The 23,958-nt window shown below is 36.5% G+C and overlaps 1 protein-coding gene across 2 annotated transcripts in view; it reads right to left on the bottom strand.

Moving 5' to 3' along the window:
* Window positions 1-907: 907 nt before the first annotated feature.
* The window catches only part of NTN4 (netrin 4), a 124,646-nt gene continuing 101,595 nt past the window's right edge, over window positions 908-23,958 (bottom strand). Inside the window, exons 6-10 of one of the 2 annotated variants that reach the window (XM_019446485.2) lie at window positions 20,083-20,296; window positions 19,630-19,745; window positions 11,767-11,835; window positions 8,244-8,414; window positions 908-2,345 (exon numbers count right to left, since the gene is read on the bottom strand). In XM_019446485.2, coding sequence (XP_019302030.1) covers window positions 2,209-2,345; window positions 8,244-8,414; window positions 11,767-11,835; window positions 19,630-19,745; window positions 20,083-20,296 — 707 coding nt within the window. In that variant the 3' untranslated portion in view covers window positions 908-2,208. The remainder of the gene's footprint in view (window positions 2,346-8,243; window positions 8,415-11,766; window positions 11,836-19,629; window positions 19,746-20,082; window positions 20,297-23,958) is intronic. The other variant, XM_019446487.2, reaches the window with a different exon arrangement.

Below are 23,958 nucleotides of genomic sequence, written 5' to 3'. Positions count from 1 at the left end.
GGGAGACAGAGAATCCCAAGCAAGCTCCACATTACTAGCTAGGAGCTCAACTCAGGGGCTTGAACCACAAACCGTGAGATCATGACCTGAACCAAAATCAAGGATCGGTTGCCCAACTGACTGACCCATGTAGGTGACCCTAAAATATTTTTCTTGATGTGATCTACTTACCCACATTTTTGATAAGTTGTTTGTAAATGATACCCTACTATACAGCATTCCACCTACCAGGATAAAATAGGAAAAGATAAGAAGCTGAGAGACATGTTACAGGTTATAAAAGCAGATTTCATGAGAGTATGTATAACATAATTCCAATTCTATAAAAGGGATGTACATGCATAGAAAACAGTCTAGCAGAATAGGCACTCAAATGCTAATGCTGTCATCACAGGATGGTTTAAACATAGGATTTTTTTCCTGATACAATTTTCTATATTTTCAACAATGAACTTTCATTGCTTTTTAAAAAAGTAAATATAGTATAAAAATGCATTGCATCTGATAAAAAAAAAATTTCATGTGACAGAAACTAAACCTGTAGCTTCTACTCTATATCCATGCACCAGAGTAAAAGAGTCAAAATACTGGGCACTTATTTGATTTTTTTTTTAAGTTTATTTATTTATTTTGAGAGAGAGAGTGCAAGCGGGGAAGGAACAGAGAGAGAGGAGAGAGAATCCTAAATAGGCTCCACTGTGCTGTCAGCATAGAGCCCAACATGGGGCTTGATCTCACAAACCCTGAAGTCATGGCCTGAGCTGAAATCAAGAGTCAGACACTTCACTGACTGAGCCACCCACGTGCCCTGATTTTCTTAATTTAAGGAATTAGGTTTGTGTTCCCTCATTAAGAAAAGATAATCTTTAGCATCATTAAAAGAGTTGATCAGGAAATGAGACAAAAATCAAGAGATCATATTCCTTTATTACATATATGAAATATAAAAAAAATTAACAGAGCAATATATATATATATATATTTTTTTTTTTTTGCAAGTCCACAGGACCTCAGGAAAAAAATATGTTCTGTATGTGAAGTTAATCTTATGGCACTGTGGTTCATGTTTTGTATATTCAAGTACAGAAGAAACTGTACGTATTGTGGTTATGCATGTGTACAGATGAATAATAATGAAGACTGTAGTTTGGTGAACTATCACATACATTGTGTCAAAAAAGTGAGCAAATATAATGACCATATATTGTTAATAAAGATAAGGAGAAAACTGTCTCAACATTCAGGTTTAAATACTAAACACAAAAATAAAACAAATTCTGTGTCTATAATAATTTTTGCAGTGTTTACAAGTGCATTGCAAATAAATGAGCTTTTAAAAATTTAAAGTCAATTTCCTCTTTATCCAAGCATATTTCTACACTTATGATTTCTTCTTCCTCTAATTTTAAAGTCTCATCTTGTTTAGTTTTTAAAAAAATTTTCATCATGGTTGGTATCTGTGGAATCTAACCTCTAGCCTGAAGCTGAGATTTGATATGCAAACATGTTCTTTTAGGTTGTATCTTCACATATTTTTTCCCCAAGTGTTCAGAGTTAAAACGTACAACTTCCTTTTGTCCACATGTAGTGGCAGTGCTTCTGTTTCAGTAGGTTTTCTTACATGCCCTTTATTTTTCTTTCTGTCAACAACGGTTTCCAAACTTTCACAACACAAGTGGTAGGTAGTAAAGTGCTTTATACAAGGAAATACTATATACATGTGGAGAGGTTCCATTTAACACCCCACAGACCAAAGTTCACACACATCACGCAAAAGAAGGCTCTTTTTTAAGAAAAACCTTTTTTGATAGTAGGGTTGGGGAGTCCTTAAAATCTCCTTAATTGCTTTAAGTAGCACAAATATAAGTAACATATCTGAAGCTGGAAGGAGTCCTTGTTAGATGTACTGCCCTTAATGGATTACTGCTAAATATCACACTGCTGTTAAAAACTCTTAATAGTTACAAATTTCAGAATCAGTCCCATAGAAACCAGGTATCAGCATAGGAGTTTTCATTTGTCTTTATGAAACAAACTGTATTTAAACATGGCCTCCCAAAGAGTCAGATTAGACAAGGCCTATGCATTGGAACATTTCTATATGTTTTGGCACTTAAAAAATTCCAGTTTCATTTTTGAGGTCTCCTTTCCATGAAGTTTGTGTTTCATACATAGAGAAGTGCCATTATGTGCTATATACCTTTATTGCTACTTGCACTCTCTTTTTAAAATATCCATCACTTTTCTTCCAAGGGATGGCTTCCAGTGCTGGACAAAACTTTTCATATTCACGACTAATTTGCCTGTTCTTACATCTTCATGTCCTGCCACAAGGTACTCCAAACCTAAAAGAGAACAAAGTTAGGGGCTATAGAGTATCATAATTTATTGAAGGAGAGAGATGTGACTTCAGTAATTTTATATGCACGGTTCATGCTTTTATATATTCATAGTCGAAATAGGGAGTCACAGGTAGTAAGAGCTAACACTTAATAAGCATTTACTGTGTGCTAAATGGTTTACATGTATTATTTATTTAATCTTGAAAATAACCCTATGAAGTAGGTCTTGTTTTTCTTCTTGTGTCACAAATAAGGGGTGAGGCTCAGCAAGATTACACAAGTTGTTCAGTGTCTCCCAGTAAATAGTTAACACTCTGACTTAAGCTCAAGTCTGTCTGTAGAACTTTTACTTTATACTGTACCACCCTTCATGGTAAAGAAGTGAGGATTCTGTGCATGCTTAGCACACTGCCATAAATTACTATTTCTTGGAGACTCACTATGTATGGTAGTGTATATTGAGGATTTTATAAAAGTGAAAAACCATTTGGGAAAACATATTGGAAGAGAGTTATAAATTATACAAAGTAACACATATTTCCTATAGAAAGTCAGTGTTGGGGCGCCTGGGTGGCTCAGTCGGTTAAGCGTCTGATTTCGGCTCAAGTCATGATCTCACGGTTCGTGGGTTCAAGCCCTGCGTCAGGCTCTGTGCTGGCAGCTCAGAGCCTGGAACCTGCTTCCGATTCTGTGTCTCCCTCTCTCTCTGCTCCTCCCCTGCTCACACGCTGTCTCTCTCTCAAAAATAAATGAAGATTACAAAAATAAAATAAAAAAAAAGTCAGTGTGTTTTTGGGATATAGGATGTTTGTTTGTCATATATTAAAAAAAATAATTGAGACTTAACTGGACCTAGTGTTGACTTTGTAATTAAAAATTCTTTTCAGACTTCAAATAAAAAATTTTGGATAACACACAGAAAAATTAAAGGATGGTTTCAATACCTATACACTATAAAAAGGAAATATGTTAATCTCCTTTAGGATATGTTTGTAATAATATTAATATTGGTATTTTGAAATAATTTTCTTTAATATTATAGGGTAGAGAAATAAGTAGTTATATTTATATGACAGCTTTCCAAGATAAAGAGACATATACTTTAAAACTTAAGGGAAAATAGTAGATGCTAAAATTAAGCTGAAAATACTAATTTAAACTCATGGCTTTATATGTACATATAAAAATTAATATATATTAATAAAATAATAAAAGTAAAACATATGAATATGGTGTATATATATATATATATATATAACACTTGTCCACTGAAATGACCTAAAAAAAAGGCATTCAAGTAGCAGTGAACACCTATAATAGATATACTGTAGTCTCTAATTAAACAGATCTCACCAAAACAAAACAAAACAATTCTTGGACAAATGCTATTGCAGGTCCAGGGCAGGAAGATACAAGGTAGCATGGGACATCCTATTGTGGTAAAAGGCACAGAAGCTTTCAAAGATTAATGGGGATCAATTCAGAAGGACATGGGAGTTATCAAGAAAGGGTTACAACTTTTTAAAGTTGTGATAATCTGAGCACCAAGGAATATAATAATTTGTACCTATTGGTGTCTATCTATTTGAATCAACCAATATCCATAATTCCAAAATGATACTCAAAAAAGAGAAATCTAGAAAAAACTAAATTGTCATCCTTTTTTTTTTTAAATGTTTATTTATTTTTGAGAGAGAGAGTGAGCAGGGGAGGGGCAGAGAGAGAGGGAGACAGCTCTGTTCTGACAGCAGAGAGCCCCGTGCAGGGCTCAAACTCATAGAACCCTGTGATCATGACCTGAGCTGAAGTTGGTCACTTAACCCACTGAGTGACCCAGGCACCCCTAATTTGTCATCTTTTGAGGAAGCTGTTAAAACCATTACTTACTTTGAAAATTGGAAATTATGGGGAAAGAATTTAGCATTTATTCTGCCTTTTACAATAGGAACTATATTGAATGGTAACCTAATAGCCCAGTTTCAAAGAGACAGTCCCCTTACAGAAGCATCAACTAATAAATGAGGGAAGTTAGGAAAATGTCATTTCTCAAACTCTAATGAAATTGTTGATTCAGGAAGATTACCAATCAATGATAATGTCATTAAATCAATAGTTACTGGGAAACTGGATGTTTGTATCATGACTAAGTAATACCACACTCATTATTTTCTAGTCTCAAAAGGGAAAACAAAACTGCCCAATGGAGAGACCAGACTATCATCACTCTAACCCAAGGATCAAGTCGAGCAACCCTGATGGTGAGTTTTCCAGTTACTATATGTCTTCTGATATGATTTAACATGAAGTACACACACAGCAATATCTCTAATGGATTCTAGTCCAAATATTTATCTTGAATCTATCAAGCTTTTCTTTAGAGATTACATAGGCAGTAGAGGGACAAGATAAATGACACCACAAGGAACCAACCAGACAAATATAGAAGGTAATACGATCTACAGGACACTTGGGCTGGTTTCTTCAACACTAATAATTTTTTCAACAATGAAAAAAGGAACTGTGCTTGAATAAAAGAGACTTGAGAGTCTTAAAAACCAGATACAATGTGTGATCCTGGATTAAACCTGACAAGGACAAATCAGTCCTAAAGGACATTTTGGGACCAGTTGGGAAATTGGCATGTGGTCTGAGTATTATAGTATATGAAAATAAACTATAATTGAAGGCAAAGATCACTAACTGAATAAAGTAGGTTGCAAAACAGAGTATAGTATGAATTTATTTTGGTTAAAAATTATATGTACATGCACAGAGGAAGACCTGGAAGGATTTTACACTAAGCTGTCAACAGAGAATCTTTGGAGGTAAGAAATGTGACATTTTAAATTTTCCCCTAAAATTTTATAATGTACATGTATAGCTTCTATAGAGGGTTATATATTTATTTTTAAATATTTATTTATTTTTGAGACAGAGTGAGAGAGTGAGCTAAGGAGGGGTAGAGAGAGAGAGAGAGAGAGAGAGAAACAGAATCCTAAGTAGGCTCTGCGCTGTCAGCGCTGTCAACACAGAGCGCCATGTGGGGCTGGAACTCAAGAATCATAAGATCATGACCTGAGCCAAGATCAAGAGTCAGACGCTTAACCAACTGAGCCACCCAGGCGCTCCTTAAGATTTTTTAAACTTTTAAAAGTAATCTCTATACCCAATGTGGGGTTCAAACTCACAACCCCAAAATCAACAGTTGGATGCTTCACCAGCTCAGCCAATCAGGTGCCTCAAGAGGGTTATTTAAAAAATTATTAAAAGAATTCAGCACTAAACTTAAAAACAGCTATGATGGTGTTTTCAAAAAAAAAAAAAAAAAAAAAGAAAAAGAGAGAAAATAATGATAGAGATTTTAAACACACTGCAGAGCACAAATGTAAGGATTATAAAATATTAAAATTCTTTGAAGAGTAACCTTAGCTTTTGCATGAAAAAGAATCCCAATATTTAATTAACAGTCTAATTAAAATATAGTGGTCTTGATATAATATCATGTTTGTATCATACCTAAAGTAATAACATCTTCATTTAAAAACACAATACATAATTTTCAGGAAACTTCATTGCTAAGTCTAGTATTTTAAATGAATTTACTTTGAAACTATAAACAGAACAAATACGATAGGAGCTTGCCATTAATTTAAAGTATAAATATAAATTTGGGACACCTGGGTGGTTCCGTTGGTTGAGCATCCAACCCTTGGTTTCTGCTCAGGTCATGATCGCAGGGTCATGGGATAGAGCCCTGAATCAAGCTCTGTGCTGAGCATGGAGCCTGCTAAGGATTCTCTCTCTCTCCCTCTGCCCCTCTCCCCTGCTTGCTCTCTCTCTCTCTAAAATAAATAAAATGAAAAAAATTAAAGTATAAAAATAAACCAACAAAAATGATACTGAATAAATCCATAAATTATGGAGCAGTATCATGCCAAAAATTAGCATGGAAAACAATGTTATCTGTTGCATCACTTACTAGCATTTACATTTTGCTTTCCTATTTTTATGCTTTTGACATCTACTTTGCTACACGTTTGAGGGCACAAGATTTATTTTGTTTCTTTAGAAAAAGAAAATATAATACTTTACTGCTAGTCTTGATATCCTAAATTGATTAATGAATGAGTAAATGTATGTATGAATGTAGGAATGAATGAATTTGCAGGGATGCCAATTAGATTGTTCCTTTTCAAAAAAGTAGCAGAGGAAGCAAGTTGGCGTGTAAGGTTTCCGAATTTTCTTATCAGCTTTCTTTGGCCTTGGCTATTGAACTTGTAAAAATGGAAAAACAAAGTGAAATGAAAGAGTGTCTGGTTTTGCTTTGGCAGGTTCCAGTCTTTTCTTCAAAGCAAGTAAACATGTTTTTAAGAATTCTTTGAATAATTGCGCTTATGTTTTCAATTGTGATGAACTCAGTTGATTCTTTGGCTCTGGCAGAAACCTGATTAGGAAGTATAGTTTACTTCCTGGAGGGTGGCTCAGATGGTCAAAGCTTTTTTTTTTCTTTTAGTGGCTTACTAAAAGACTGGGCATATTTTTTTTTCTTTTGCCAAGATAGTAAAAAGTGCTTATAGGAAGAGCCTCTACATACAGATTATTAGGAAATAGAACTTAAATTTATGACTCTTAGTTTCCTGTATTCAAAATCCAAGATTCTAATTACTTCACTTGTTCTTTGGAAACATATTTATTTATTATTTAAAATGTCCCCTTTTCCTTTTCCTTATTAAAATTTAAAATAAATAAAATACTAAAGGGGTATAAAAGGATGTAAGAGATTAGTCAATGGGTCAAAACGTCAACAGTTTTATATTATTTTAGATTGTTTAGGGGATAATATTTTATTGACTGATTTTCTCTTTTTCTCTGTCACTCGGTTATCTGTTTCTCTCAAAGTTATTAATCAAAGACTACAGTAATTTCTTATTAACATAACTGGGGTTTCCTGGACTTTTATTTTAAAGGAATTAGATCCAGAGCATAAATTATGCACCTGTTTTAGCAGTGCCACTAAAATACAGATGGCAACTACATAAAGTGGAAAATACAGAGGATTTTTTAAAAAAATATTTGTTTTGATAACTTACTATCTGGGTACTATGTTATTTTTTAGGTACTAATGGTAGGTACTAGAGATGTTGTGATCGAAAATCTAAATCCCATCCTCAAATTTAATGAAGGACACAGAGAAATAAGCAGCTTATGACACAGTATGAAAGTGTACTTGTAGAGCATAAAGGTAAGAATCCCATGCTTACTCACTTGTCTCTACCACTGTAGAAACATTTTAAGGTGCAAATTCCCTTAATTTCCAGTTTTTCTAAGATTCTACAGTGTTTTGTTTTTGTTTTTGTTTTTTTTTTACATTTCTGCTGTTTCTAATTTGGAACCAGAATGGTCATTTAATGAAAAACAAGATGATGAGAACTTGAGAGTTGTTTTCTATCCAGGAGGAACAGATGCTTCTCATGCAATCGTAAAAATGAATTCAGTATTATTTGCACAGATGGAATGTTGCATTTGAATTTCCTTTGGGAGAAAATTCTACCCAGGGCACCGTAATAGGACCTAGCTTTCAGATGAAGTATTAGTGGTAACTAAATTATGAAAGTGTTTTCTATGCTACTGGCACATGGAACCAAGCTAAGACTTCTCTTTTAGGACAGAAAATATTATATTGCTGGATTTTAAAATGTTTCACTTTTTAGAACATGTGGAAGAGAAACAGTTTTTTGATGTCAGTTCAAAGAGTACCATTTGGATTTTCCCCCAGAATTCAGATGGTGAAAAGGAGACATACTCTTGGTGAGTTGATTTCAGTTGTGGTTTAGAGAATAAGACAAGGAGCAAATCAGCAGAGACAAAGTAGTTACTAAGCTAGAAAAGTCTAATGCTTACCAGGATTGAGGATTGGACAAGTGCAGCCTCTGTTAGTCCACGATTCTGGATATAATGTTCGTTTTCCTCGTAAAATTTTCAATTTGGTAGATTTTAAGACTTTTTTTATCTTCACATTGACCTCAGCATGAGATCCTTTGTCATGAGCTGATAAAATCTTTATTTTTAGCACTGTAACAACACAATTCCAAAAGTCAAAATGTATAGGATTTCATGTTACCTGTTGAACTCTGAATAACTTAAATAAGCATTTCAGAGTATAATGGAAAAGTTAACTAATGATGATGCAAATGTGGAAATTTGCTTTTAAAATCATTAGGTTCATCTTGATGAACAGTGAGTAATATGTAGAATTGTTGAATCACTATAGTATGTACCTGAAAGTAATATGAAATGGTATATTAGCTATACTGAAATTTGAAAAAACTAAAAAAAAAATCATTAGGCTCACTAACTTTTGCATTGGCTTCACCTTATTTATCGATATTAACTATACTCTTCTTTCTTCGACATTTTCATCTGCTTCTGTTACTCATATCATTATGCTAAGAGAAAATCAGCCATTTGCCTACTGCAAACATATCTTAAACACATTCAGCTATCAAATCCAAATAGAAAAAAAATGTATAGGAAGTAGAATTGTTATCCTGGTTTTTATTTAGATTCTGATTATATTTTACTCTGCAGCTCACTGTGTATAAAGTTATGACAAAAAACAAACAAAATATTACTGCCAGAATATATTTTACATATTCTAAAGAGATTAAATAATTAAATAATAAAATAATAAAAATGGAGTATTTAATCTTCTTCCCAGATGTAAAATCCAAGCCAACTGGGGTTGGAATGGCTGTCCTTCTATATGATGGCAGAGCTTCAATATTCTCTATAACTCATGATTCTATTACGCTATGCTCTTCATCTATGAAATGATGTGGCTAGGGGTTAAGCAGTTGGAATAACTTGGGGTGAGGAAGAAAGTAGATCTAAGGAACACTGGATGTATATTCTATACTATTAGAGGAGTTCTTACTGGCTCATCTATATCTTGATGGAAAATTCTGTGTAATGAGAGAACCCTACACTGGCTGGTTCCATTTCCTAATAATACTGTTGTCAGATATCAGATATCTTTATAGAATCACCAAATTTTAGACTTATAAGTGGTCTTAAGAGGTCATCTAATCTTGTTTTATGTATGAGGAAGCAAGTTATAAGAAATCAAGTGAACTTCCCAAATTTGCATGACCAGTCAGTTAGAGAGGTATCAAATCCAAATAGATAAGATAATGCATGAAGGGTACGTAGCATAGTTCCTCACACATGGCTAATGCTCAGTAAATGTTCGCTGTTATTTTTCCACTAGACTGTATGGTCAAAGAGAACAGGGACCTCATCTATTCATTATTATAACTTAATAAATATTTTCTAAGGAATAAACAAATGAATCAAGTTTCTTTTTTCCACTAATAGAATGGAGAAGGGAAACCATTTTTCCCCCCAAGTCTGTAGATGTGTTAATAAGAATAAGGTATTTCAGGATGTCTGGATGGCTCAGTCAGTTGAGCCTCTGACTTTTGACTTCGGCTCAGGTCATGACCTCATGGTTCATGAGTTTGAACCCCGCATCAGGCTCCGTGCTAACAGTGTGGAGCCTGCTTTCGATTCTCTGTCCCCTCTCTCTCCCCACCGCCTCAAAATAAATAAAAATAAACAAGAAAAAAAAAGAACAAGGTAGAGTGTTCAAAGTTTCTTAAGCAGAAAATAGTACAATTGTATTAAAAGATGCCAGTGCAGTTGTTTGTAAATTCAGAGAGCTACCAAATATATGTAATATTGAAAACTAGTTGATATTTCCACTAAACTGACCATCTTTGAACTAAATTGTCCTGTTTTTTGCTTTTGATAGTAAATACCATTTTCTCAAAATGAATTTTTCTTTATTGGGCACTATACATTTCAAAAGTTTTCTTCTATTATTTAGCCAAGTTGTCAAGTGAAAGGAGGGAAACATGCATGTAATTTTAGATAAAAATTTATGAGATTTTTTTTTTTTTTTAGCATTTATTCATTTTGGAGAGACAGAGAGACAAAGCATGAGTGGGGGAGGGGCAGAGACAGAGGGAGACACAGAATCTGAAGCAGGCTCCAGGCTCTGAGCTGTCAGCACACAGCCCGATGTGGGGCTCGAACTCAAGAACTGTGAGATCATGACATGAGTCGAAGTTGGATGCTCAACCAACTGAGCCACCCAGGCGCCCCAAGATTTATGAGATTTTTAACATTTACTTAAAAAAAATCTTTTATGAGATTAAATACGATGTTATCAAGAACCTAGGAGGAAAAAAAGAACCTAAACACTTGGTTTCAGAGATCATGACTTAAAATTTTCTCTTCATTGTAATGTGTATTTCAGGCAGTATGAATTATGGAACAGGGGCACCTGGGTGGCTCAGTCGGTTAAGCGTCCGACTTCAGCTCAGGTCATGATCTCGCGGCCCGTGAGTTCGAGCCCCGCATTGGGCTCTGTGCTGACTGCTCAGAGCCTGGAGCCTGTTTCAGATTCTGTGTCTCCCTCTCTCTCTGACCCTCCCCCGTTCATGCTCTGTCTCTCTCTGTCTCAAAAATAAATAAACGTTAAAAAAATTAAAAAAAAAAAAAGAATTATGGAACAGTAAAAAGCCTCAGATACTAGTGAAAAATATGTTGGCAAGATAAGGCATCTAGTATATTTAATAGTAAGCATAAAGCCATTTAGAGTTTGAAGATAGGAACAGTCTTTACATAGCAGTAACATTTCCCTTTGTCTGTATTTCCCTGGTATTTGAAAAGTAGAGGAGTCTAGAATATACAGAGAGGGCAGGGAAGAGGCTTGAGTGGACAGCTAGCCTCAGTGCTTCCTAAATATATATCCTCTTCCTTCTCCCTACCAGTTACTGAGCATATAGTGTATGCAAGGTAATGTGCTGTGTGCTTTTCAAAACTCTCATTTTATGGGAAAGGTGGCACCATCCAATTTTATAGATGAAGAAGTCTAGAGAAGTGAAGTTACCCAACAAACCAGAAATCCAACCCACGTAGGTCTGAATCCAAAGCTCGAACTCTTAATCACTGTGAAATAGTGTTTAAACTGATTTTTGCTTCATATTACTACATGATAACTGGCACAGGTTATTACTCGAAACTGGTAATACTACATAAAACTGGCACAGGAATCATTTTAGTGGCTAGGGACTTCCCTTTTAGGTTACTAAGACAAGAAGCATCCATAAGAAAGGGTTATGTGTGATGGTTTTCTTCTTTTTGTTTGCCTCTTTTCCTCATAGTAGGATGACTTTGCCTTTGCTCTAGCAGCCTCCTGCCCTCACTAGGACCTTCAACACTATCTCTATTAGGTATTATTATATTAAGACTAATGCTTTGATATTTTGAGAATGTCATAGACTAGACCTCCCATTTCCTAAAAAACTCTTTGGATTTAGTTTGAATAGATTCTTAGAAGCATTCAGGATTTCAAACTCACCATATGAATATTTCATTCCACAGAATGCCTTGGGGTTTCCTAACACCTGTTCTTTACATTCACATTTACCTACAAAAAGTAAGTGAAAAATTGTGTCAGTTATTTAGAAACAAGGAAGAGAAAAAAAAAAACAACACAAGTAAATCCAGGTAGCATAACTCATTTAAAAAAAAAAAACATTGAAATATAATTAACATACAGTGTTATATTAGTTTCAGGTGTCAGGTAGCATAACTCTTTAAGACTTGAGTGATTCACATAATCCATAAATACTAAGAAATCATAAACAGTCATTCAAACAAAGTAGAGTCACTTTCTGAATTGAATTAGTTATCATCCAATAAAGTACTGACTTAAGAGAAATATACAAAGGTAGAAACAATGATATATTTTAATGCTTGTAATTGATGTTATGATAGATATAGTCCAGTATGAATATTCCATGCTAATGGAAAAGAAAAACTAAATGAATAAACTATAGAAAAGACACTTTCTTTTTACAATTAATGTTCACTACAGCAAAAGTCAAATAGAGTAAAATAACTGGGCAGTCCTTTGAAGGTAATGCCATCCAATTTAAAAGTATTTATTTCACCTATTATGTGCAGGACATGGTGCTATATACACTTCAGAGTATATAAAAATGAGCAATATACAATTCTTGCCTGAAGGCTTACAATTCAGTAAGGTGAATAAAGCAAGTGTATAAACAGTGTTCTAAGACAGATACAATATGCTTGGGTGAGAGTCACATGTTTGGGAGGATGGAAAAAGGCTACATGGCTGAAGAAGGATTTGAAATGGACCCTGAAGAATAAGTAAGATATTTCCCCAACAGTTTAAATTATGCATTACAATTATTGTGTGTGACACATTTGTCAGGCCCTGTGGAAGACTTGCAAAATGCCTTTGTACGTAGTCTATATATAGCATTCTTATTTATCTGTTTCCTCTCTAAAGTGTGATCCTTGAGGACAACAGTTATGTCTTATTTATCTTTAAATCCCTAGAAGGAATAGGATTTCCGTTCTTACATATTTAATAATTCGATATAATTTTATCATCCCTCCCCTTCTGCCTTCATGCATTACATTTAAATAGGCATTGAGTGGTGTAAACATAGGTAACATTTACTGAGGAAGACCTACTATGTGCCAGGCACTATTTAAAAAAAATTTTTTTTTAATGTTTATTTATTTTTGAAGGAGAGAGAGAGAGAGCAGAGCATGAGTGGGGGAGGGGCAGAGAGAGAGAGGGAGACAGAATCTGAAGCAGGGTCCAGGCTCTGGGCTGTCAGCACAGAGCTTGATGCAGGGCTTGAACTCACAAGCTGTGAGATCATGACCTGAGCCGAAGTCGGACGCCCAACCGACTGAGACATGCAGGCGCCCCTGTGCCAGGCACTGTTTTAAGTGTTTTACATTTATTTACTCATCTAAGATTCTAACACATAGAAATTTGACAAGAATATAGAGATAAAAGGGTGAGTAAAGGGGGTGCCTGGGTGGCTCTGCCGGTTAACCATCCGACTTCGGCTCAGGGCATGAACTCATGGCTCATGAGTTTGAGCCCCATGTTGGGCTCTGTGCTGACAGCTCAGAGCCTGGAGCCTGCTTCAGATTCTGTGTCTCCCTCTCTCTCTCTTTCTCCCCCACTTGCACTCTGGCACTCTCTTTCTCTCTCTCTCTCTCTCAAAAATAAAGATTAAAAAAAAAATTAAAAAAAAAGAGTGACTAAAGAAATGTAAGACAGAAAGGCAGAGTGTAGTGTGTTCATGGAAGAATAAATGTTTCTGTTTTTCCTGGGTACAGATTGAGTTGTGAATAGTAGAAGGCATCATGGAGGACCTTGACTGATAATGCAATTAGGGCCTGAATTTAATTTGTTAGATAAAGGAGAAATTTTTTTTAAAATTTGAGTACAAGTCACATACAATGTTACATTAGTTTCAGGTGTACAGCATAGCAGTTCAACAACTCTATATGTCATGCTGTGTTCACCACAAATGTAGCTACCATCTGTCACCATGCAATGCTATTACAGTATCATTGACTATATTCCCTATGTGGTGACTTTTATTCCCATGACTTATTCATTACATAACCGGAAGCCTGTATCTCCTGCTCTCCTTCACCCATTTTGCCCATTGATAAAGACGAATTTTCGAAGTTTATCAGATTAAAGAAGTTACATGAATTAAATATATATATATATATACGTGTATATATATATATACATATATACATATACTTCGTACTTCGTACATATATATATATATATATATATATATACGTATATATATATATGAAAATTAACCTGGCATTACCATATCAAAAGTACCGGAAAAGAGAGAAAATGGAGATGGGGACCAATTAGAAGATGATGATATTGATGGTAACAACAGTAACTGAATTGAGTGCCAACTATAAGCCATAAACTATGTAAGGAACTTTATATGGTCTTATTTAATATTTATAATAACCTTATGGGACAGGCTTTATTAACAAGTGAAAACATAAAGGCTCAAAGAAGTTAATTAGCTTATCCAAGGCAGCAAAGCTAACGTAGAAAAGCCAGATTTTAAGCCAGGGTCTGGGAGAATCTGAAGCCCCTGATCTTTCCACTGTACTGTCTCCCTAAGTCAGATGAAATGTAGGTCTGAACTAAAGAAATGGCTGTGGGTCTAGAAAAGAAGGAATATTAAGGGAGGATGCAGAGTTAGGGTCTACAAATCTTGTCAATGGATTGGATTACGGCAAGGGAAGAGGGAGCCTAAGGATGAACTTGGAGTTTTCAGCTAAGATGACAGAAGACTAAAGTATTACTAACAGAAATAGAGACGTTAGGAGGAGAACACTTCAGGAGTGTGTAACTTATGGTTTTTGGTAGCAACCAATGGTTTAACTTAATTTTTGAAAGGATATGGAGTAGCTCATAGAAAGGAGAAAAAGCTGAAGAACCAGAACTCAGAAAAGACAAGCATCAGGACAGCGCCAGAGATCTAGGTACCAGGAACTGTTATACAGTCTCTTTTATGGCTGTGTCATTGGAATCACGAACTGTGATTACTTTCAGACTTTGTCACTTTCAGCTCACGATTTAAATTCCGGGGAGAGAACATCTGATTGGCCTCACCAAGACTTTACTAAATGGGGGAAGGCTGGTTCCCTAGAGAAAGTTTGGGTTAAGCTGCCACAGAAATAGCAGGAATAAAGAGGGGGAAATGGATCTGGGTAGGCAGAAACAACAGAGGTCTAGTATGCGGAGAATATAATGACTTAGAGTTGCTGACAGAATATGCAGGTGGAAATGGGAGTAGGATTCCGGTGAGATGAGGTTGGGTAGACATGGTAATGTGGCAAATGGTGACATGCTGACTCTGACTAAAGCTGTTAGAAACCAGAGAATGAGATTTTGCCAGTGGAAAATCACAGTGGAATTAAATAGTGGGAATGAGAAATCACAGGTGCTTAAAATTAGCTGTTGTGATTTGTTAAATAATATTGCGTATCATCTAAACATAGCAGAGATGGTTACTCCTTCAGGAATTGTAGTAACCTAAGATAGCCCAGGGCCTTTGATAATTCCACCAAAGCTGGAGAGTGTGGTAACCACCATGCTAAAAAAACCAATTGAGCTCCAAAGGGCATGTATTATTCCTTAACTTATGTTCTTTTTAGTCCTTCAGCCAACAAGAATATACAAAGTTCTGTTATTTGAAGATATTTCTGTGGCTGCTTTCCAATACTCCCTTTTTCATGTTAAGAAATCAGACATTCAAATTTGTTTTTGAATGAATCTGTGTTGATCAGGCTTTATTTAACCCAGAGGTGTTTCCTTTTTTAAAAAATTTTTTAACATTTATTTATATTTGAGCGCGAGAGAGACAGAGTGCAAGCGGGGGATGGTTAGAGAGCAAGGGAGAGAGAATCCAAAGCAGGCTCCAGGCTCCGAGCTGTTAGCACAGAGCCTGACATGGGCTTCAAACTCGAACTGTGAGATCATGACCTGAGCCGAAGTTGGGCGCTCAACTGACTGAGCCACCCAGGTGCCCCCAGATGTGTTTTCTAAAAGGAAATCTGGAAAGGGAGAAAAACCTAGTTAGTTAATACTGGGTTATGAGAAACATCATTTACAGTTCTGTGGTATCAGGTAAAGCCAGTTGTGTTGAACAAATTCTATAGTACTAGTTCAAGCCAGTTTTGTTATATAAGTTCTGTGGTACTAGTTAAAGCCAGATTTGTTGTACAGGAGGTAAAATTATGTATCTAATGTTCTCTGTCTCACAAGAAGTGGTAGAAATTAAGGGTATCTTGCTGGTATAGTGCATTACACTTCTAGTTATGGAAACTTATGGTAGGTAAATAGGTAGGCAGGCACATGTATTCGAGAATGAACTGTGGTGCTTAGGAAACTGATTATCACTTTGTTGGTAAAAGGTGCCCAGGAGCACCATTCTATATCCAGTGGGAACTTTGCTGTTTAGCAGGAAACTGAACAATGTCTTCCTCAATCTGGAACCCCTCCAGATGAATTTCAGAGACTCTCTGGGGGATATCACAGACCTAACAGCTGTTGTGGATGTGAGTCTGGAGTCATTCTGATGCCAGCAAGTTACGTGCTTAATTGGTGTGTCGCCAGCTCCCTAGTAACGTGATTGGCTTAATGAATGTCCTATCATGCTAAAAAGTTGATTTTCACAGATTTGGCTTAGCAGACAAAGTTGGATAATTATGAAAATCATCGTGTTAGAGAAATAGAAGAAAACTTTCGCAAGTGGTTAAAGTTAAAATTATAGAATTCAGACTATTTAGCATTGAGGCAAAAAATTAATGAGAAAGATTTTTTCTTTTTCAAATGCTGAAAAGATAAATATGACAACTTTGTGTTTCTTTATCTTTCCCACCTTCTTTCCTGTTGTGACCTAAAATGAAAACATTAGGAAAAGGATCGTAAGATCAGGTTAAGTAAAAAAAAAAAAAAAAATGATACAGAATTGCAAATACCAGTATTTCTCAAATTTGGATTCTTGATTCTTGAAGAGTCCATAAGTTCTCTATGAAAATGAATTAAAATTGTGGTTTCTTGCTCTGCCCCAATCACCCTGGTCTCTTTGCTCACCACAGGGCTTTTGCACTTGCAGTATCTTCTGCCTAAACTCTCTTCCCTCTTTTATCTGTAGAGCTCACTCTTACCTTTTTCAGGTGTTCTTCTGCAAACATCACCTTCAAAAGACTTTCCTTGATCACCCTATTTAAAAGTATGCCCCTCCCAGCCATTTATTATCTCCCTCCTTGCTTTATTTCTCTGTTATATTAGATAACATGACACAAAATTTTATTTATTTATTTATTGTCTTCCTCCACAAGAATGTAAACTCCTTGGAGTCTGGGATTTTTGTCCGTTTTGTTCTATTACTGTATTTACAGTACTGACACATAGTATGGGTATGCAATAAATATTTGTTGGATAGATGAATGAATTTACAAAGAACTACTAAGTAGTGAGAAAATTACGAATTGGAAATACACAGAATAAGAGACCTGAATGGCCAAGAAACCGTGAAAAGCTACTAAAACTGTTAGTAATCAGGAAAATACAACTTATAATGGCAGGGTCCCATTTCACACTCACCAGATGGGCAAAAGTTGAGAGGTTTGATAATGTTAACTTCAGAAGTCGGAAAATGTTAAAGGAGTTGAACTGTGCCTGAGTTAGTGAGGTAGAATAGTCCTTGGCCCCTCATATGTGTTACACACAAGTTTGTTACATAAATATGAAGTTATCAGTGAGGATGTGGAATAAGCAGCAGGATGTCATCTCTGGTGGTGGAGTGCAAATCTGTACAACTGCTTTGGAGAGCTACTTGGCAGTATGTGGTAAATCTGATAAAAGCATACTTGTGACCCAACAGTGGCTAGGTTGTACCCTAGAAGAAGGCTCAGCAAACGTTTTCTATAAAGGGACAGATAACAAATATGTTGGCCTAAGAGACAAAATTAAAGATTTTGATGTAGGTACTTATATAACTATTTATTTTATGTTTTTAAAGTTTATTTTGAGAGAGAGAGAGAGAGAGAGAGAGCATGTACACACATGAGAGAGTGTGAGAGAGAGAAAGAGAGAGAGAGGGAGAGAGAGAGCACAAGTGGGGGAGGGGCAGAGAGAGAGAGAGGGAGACACAGAATCTGAAGCAGGCTCCAGGCTCTAGGTTGTCAGCGCAGAGCCCAACACAGGGCTAGAACCCATGAGCCATGAGACCATGACCTGAGCCAAAGCTGGACCCTTAAACAACTGAGCCACCCAGGTGCCCCACTTATGTAACTATTTAAGCTGTAACCATCTAAACCTTAGAGCAGGTAGTTTGTGGGCTGTAGAAAAACAGATGGCAGGCCCAATTTGGTCTGAGGGACAGTTTACCAGCCCCTGCTCTAGTGAAACTCCTTCTCAAGTGCACAGAGTTACATTTAAGAGGACATTTGTGGTAGCATTACATATAACAGTGGAAAATTAGGAATTGGAAATATCCTAAATGGCAAATAATGAGAGAATAAAAAGTGATATATTCAAATAATAGAATGCATAAATCTAAAAAAATACATATTTAGGTCAAAAAAAGCTTTAAAGGGGTAGGTAAGTTATGTACATGCAGTCTTAAAAACACTCTTATGTATATGTGTAGTAAAATAGAAAAAATATGAAAGTGAATGATAAATACCAAAATTCAGGGTGGCGATTACTCTGTGGAGTAGGGGAGGCTAGTGAAGTTGGAAATTGATACAGGTCTTCAAATGTATGTATAACACTTTAAAATTTAAATGAAAATATAAAACAATTATGGCAAAACTTAAAGTTTGATAGGTGTGTGTATATGGGTGTTCATAATACATTTTGGGCATTTGTAATGTTTAATACAAAGAATTTTTTTGGTGACCATTTCACAGTACACACAAATATTGAATCATTATATTGTACACCTACACTAATACGTTATATGTGAATTATACCCCAATAAAAAAGTTAAAAAACTTATTATAAGTTTCATTTGTATCATTTGGGGAGCTCTTTACAACCAAATGCTGACACAGATCTCATGCCCACATTTGTGTTTGTGGTGAATAGCACCACTCAACTTTCTACAAGAAAAGAATAGAGGCAGGATGAACACAGAAATCATGTATTCACACCAATATTACGGCATACTCATCAAACGAAGGAACAGATAAACATCATAGGAAAACTGAGAGGAAAGAGTAGTATAGACCTGGCAGACTTAAAGAACCATATTTATGTAGTGAAGAGTGCTTTGGCTTCAGTAAAAATTATTTTTCATCTTGAATTAATGGCGTTAATTTGAATTTTGTTAGTTTTATTGTCTTCTAGTTGTATAAAAGATATAAACATAAGGAGTTCACACCTGCCTTTGTGCATATTAAATTACACTAGGTCTGTAAGAACATTTTTCCTTTAAAAGGATCTCTACATTTCCAAACGTGACATATTCAGTAGCTCTCACCTCTGTAAAAGAGTGTATTTTAGACAGAGAAAGACACACCAAAACAGTAACAGCTTGGGTAATGAGATTTGGATTTTTTTTTTTTTACTGTGATGTTTTGAATTTTCCAGATTTTCTATACTAATTATATATGTTCCTCTAATAATCAGAAAATAAACAGAAGCTTGTTAAAATACTCCTTAACTAAATTGAATAGTTCTATACTTAAGGGAGTCACTACTTTATTAACCTCAGAGCTAAAGCATCCCCCTCATAGGATACAAGAGTTGTTTCCTGGTTTGTCACAAATCACTGTTACTCAAGACCAGACCCGGAAATATGGTATCTGGTTATATCTATCATCTCACCTGAGTGTCGAAGTGCAGAAAATCCTTGCTCACCCTCCCACTCCCAGGCTGGTTCACTTTTATTGTCCATGGAATGGAGGTCAGGAATTTCATGATACCAGTCCATGTCTGTGCTGCTAATAAAATAGAAAATGATGAAGTTAAGGAATTTCTTAGAACTTGAATGAAATGAATGTGTTTATGGAGCTGTAAATCTAATCAGGTACTTTCCCATCCCTTTAGTTTTCAGAAATAGTGTTTTAAGGGACTATTGTTAAGATTAATAATTTATTTTGTAAAATGAACCAGACCATCTCGAGAATCTTGCAAGAACAAATTTGACGAAGATTCTTCAAAGAGCTGTGCAAATGCATCTTTGCTCCACTGACAGCATGTAAGACTTTCTAAGTCGTTACTAGATCTTCAAAAGAATCCAAAGGACACAGAGACAGAGCAAGAGCCATGTGCACTCACCTGCTGATGCAATCGCCTGTGAGTGGGTCACAGCTCCCTGCGCAGTCACAGGGCCTGCAGCCATAGTCTCCGAAGCCCCAGTACCCCACCATACACCTGTCACAATGTGGCCCTGCCACCCCAGGCTTGCAAGGGCAGTCACCATTGCTGGGGTCACAGAAGGTCACTGAGCTGAAAGGAAGGACAGCTGATCCCACTGGATGACAGGAACACTCTACAACAGAGAGGACACACAAGGACTGATGAGTAACGAGGTTATCTGTGAAGATCAGGCCTGGCAATCCTGAAATAGTTTTCCTTTACCACCCAGCGAACCTCTAAGACTCCTCCTTTAGCCAGTTGGTATATGCTGAGAATGAAAGCTAATTAAATTACAGATAAGAAGATATAATCAAGAAGGCAAATTTGCTGAAAAACGAACTACATTATTTATTTTAGATTAGAGGGCATTAAATGTGAATGGCTTTTGCTTGGGGTGTTGAGAATGAACCAGCAAAGGTAACAAAGAAGGAGCAATTAGCGAGAAAGGAAAAAAAGTCATGAGTGTGGTGTTCTGGAAGCTAAACAAGGTTTCCACATCACATAGGCAACATTCGCTGGGTTAAATGCTGAGAGGCCCAGAAGATGGGGCATGGGGATATATTTTTGCATTTGACAACATGAAGACCATCGGTGTCCTCGATAGGGACAGTTTCACCATAATGATGAGTGGTGAGCCCATCTGAAGAGAATTAAGGAGGTCGGAGTAGAGGAATTTGAGCATGGGAACAGATAACTCTTTTGAGGAGCTTTTCTAGAAAGGCACAGAAATGTGGTGGTAGCTAAAACTGGAGGGGATAGGAATGCAAGTGAAGGTTCTAGTTTTTGCTTTGTTTATGGTAAGATGAAATAGATTACAAATGTTTGACATTGAATGGGAATGATCCAATAGAAAGGGGGAAAGAGGAGGTGTTGGCCTTGGGTAGGAACATGAGCAGTTCATAGTAACAGGATGCAGGGCAGAGCATATGGGCACTGATGCAGGAAAGTGGGTAAATGCAGTAGTGGGAGTTAGTGGAATTGTTCTTCTGATTGCTTTTTTTCTGATTTTTCTGGATGAAATAGGAAGCAAAGTCACCAGGTCAGAGCGATGAAGAGTGGAAGCAGGAGAGTGAATGAGAGACATAGATAGTGAAGTATAATTGCTGGGCACAGAAAGGCTACACTTGAGGTCAGTAGTCATGAATCTGTAGTGATAGTGATATAGCCAAGAGGGTTCAGGTATGGGATAGGGAGAAAGCTGGATTTAATTCACATGGTGCTATGGACCCTTCCAGATTCATATGTTGAAGCCTAATCTCCATTGTGATGGTATCTGGAGGTGGGGTCTTTGGGAGGTTTGGATGCAGTCTTGGGGGTGATGAGATTGGTGCCCTTACAAGGGGATGGAAAGCTCAGCACTCTCTTCTCTGTGAAGAATGTGAAGCTATGATGAGAAGTTGGCAGTCTACAACCCAGAAGAGAGCTCTCACCAGAGCCCAGCTGTCCTGAACTTCAGAGGGATATCTGGGTCTCAAAGAGATTTCAGGAGGATGAAATTATTTTACTTTACTTTACTTTACTTTGCTTTACTTTACTTTACTTTACTTTACTTTACTTTATTTTATTTTATTTTATTAATGTTTATTTTTGAGAGAGAGAGAGTGAGTGGGAGAGAGACAGAGAGAGAGGGGGATAGAGGATTTGAAGTGGGCTCTGACGCAAGGCTCATGATCTGAGCTGAAGTCGGACACTTAATCCCCGAGGATGAAATTATTTTAAATGAAATGACTTCAGCAAGGTACATAGCACAGTCTGACACCTACTAGGCTAACGCTTCCTGCTAAGTCTTCTCAACTAATATTGTAAGATCCCACTCCCTCCTTTATTCCCTTGGAAACATCTTTTTATTGATTATTTTCTTTGTCATTAAAATCACAGTTTGGCCTCAATCTGGCTTCAGATCTCAACTACTGGCTGTGACCTCTGGCAAGATACCTAGCTTCTAGTTATCCCAGTTTTCTTGTCTTTAAAATGGAAATGAGAACAATATCTACCCTCATATGGTTGTTGTATGGATAAAAGGAGATCGTGCATGTAGCATATGGCTACATTCGTGTAGTGGCTGGCACATGGTTAATTAATTGCAGGTTAACTAACAATTTAATTCAAGAAATAATTCTTGTAGAGGTGTAGGATCTATGCTTGTATAAGTAATGGTGCCAGCCTTCAGGGAACTCATAGTCTTGTTGGGGAAACAGAGGAGTAAACAAAAACTTTCCATATGCTGTGACTAGGTACTCTAACAGAAGCCTAGGAGTGCTACAGGAAGCATAGAAAAAGGAAGACAGGCTGAGGGAGCCACATAGGAACTGCAAAGGAGGGGTCATTTAGACATGTGAGCTGATCCTAAAAGATGAGTATGAGTTTGCAAGCTGAGAAGGAGGGAAAGACAGGTTGTTGTTTATCCTAGTCTTTGGATACTCCCCCCACTGCATTTCTTTTAAATAATGAAAACAAAATTTAATTGTGGCCAAAAACAGATATGACAAAATGTAGCATCTTAACCATTTTCAACTGTAAAGTTCATCCCCATTGCATTTTATGTTTTCACATTACATGTGGAAGCTTACTGCTTCCTGAAAATGTGAAGCTCTTTCCTGTCCCGGTGCCCCTTGTTACACCTGCATTGCCTTTCCCACCTTGTCTGTCTGGATCTTGACATGTTTCCTTGTCTGGCTCCCTCCAGACAGTTTACCATGTTCTCCTCTGTGCTGCCTCTGCTTTTAGTATATACTTCTATTTTGTGTGTATCATAGTACATCATTATTTGTTTGTATACATGTTGCCCTTGCTACCAGACTTTGGACTCATTGACAGATGGATCTTTATCTTCTTATTTTTGTTTTCCAGTCCCCAGAACAGTGTCTGGTATATGGCAGATGCCCACATTAGTATTTGTGGAATTGACCTGAAGGACATTCCAGGCAGTGGGAATCATATGTGAAAGGGCATGGCCTCCTTGGAGAGCATGAGAATTTTAGAATGTCCATTGAGTGGAAAGTAGTTGAAGTTGATGAAGCAGAAGAAAAAGTCAGAGTTAGGGTTGGAGCCAGATTGAGAAGGACCTAACCCAAGAAGTTGATTTTTGTTCTATGGGTATAAAGAGACATAGGAAGTCACTCTTTCTTCCTTTCTTTCTTCTTTTAATGTTTATTTATTTTTGAGAGAGAGACAGAGTGCAAGTGGGGGAGGGACAGAGAGAGAGGGAGACACAGAATCCAAAGCAGGCTCCAGGCTCTGAGCTGTCAGCACAGAGCCTGACATGGGGCTTGAACTCATGAACTGTGAGATCATGACCTGAGCCGAAGTCGGATGCTCAACCAACTGAGCCATCCAGGCACCCCGGAAGTAACACTTTCAAAGGCAGAATTATGACATGATTATGATTTAATTTTGAAGATACTTTGGTGGCATTATGTGAAATAGTCTAGAGTAGGGAGAGACTGATAAGAAATGATAGAGAACAAGGAACTGGACTAAGAGAGTAGATGTGGGAACAGGAGGAAAGGTTGGATGTGAAAAATCAATTTTTAGATTGAAATGATAGTATTTGGAGGTCATTTGAGGAGGAAGAAGAAACTGTTGAGCAACAAATAGAAATTGAGGAACATTTTAACATTTCTAGCTTATGAAAGTGGATGACTAATATTTCTCTCATGTTAGTAAGGCATTGTTGATTTGTTATTTGTTCTTAATTAATTAATTACCTAGGAAAGAACTTGGAGAGTTATATAATATGTACCACAAAATGTACCAAAATGTATCAAAGTGCTATGTGATGATACTAAATGAGAT

Source organism: Panthera pardus, unplaced genomic scaffold (assembly GCF_024362965.1).
Source record: "Panthera pardus isolate Hobbes unplaced genomic scaffold, ASM2436296v1 HiC_scaffold_6, whole genome shotgun sequence".
Taxonomy (NCBI): domain Eukaryota; kingdom Metazoa; phylum Chordata; class Mammalia; order Carnivora; family Felidae; genus Panthera; species Panthera pardus.
Note: the sequence above shows the minus strand (reverse complement) of the source record. Positions and strands in the feature narration are given on the sequence as shown.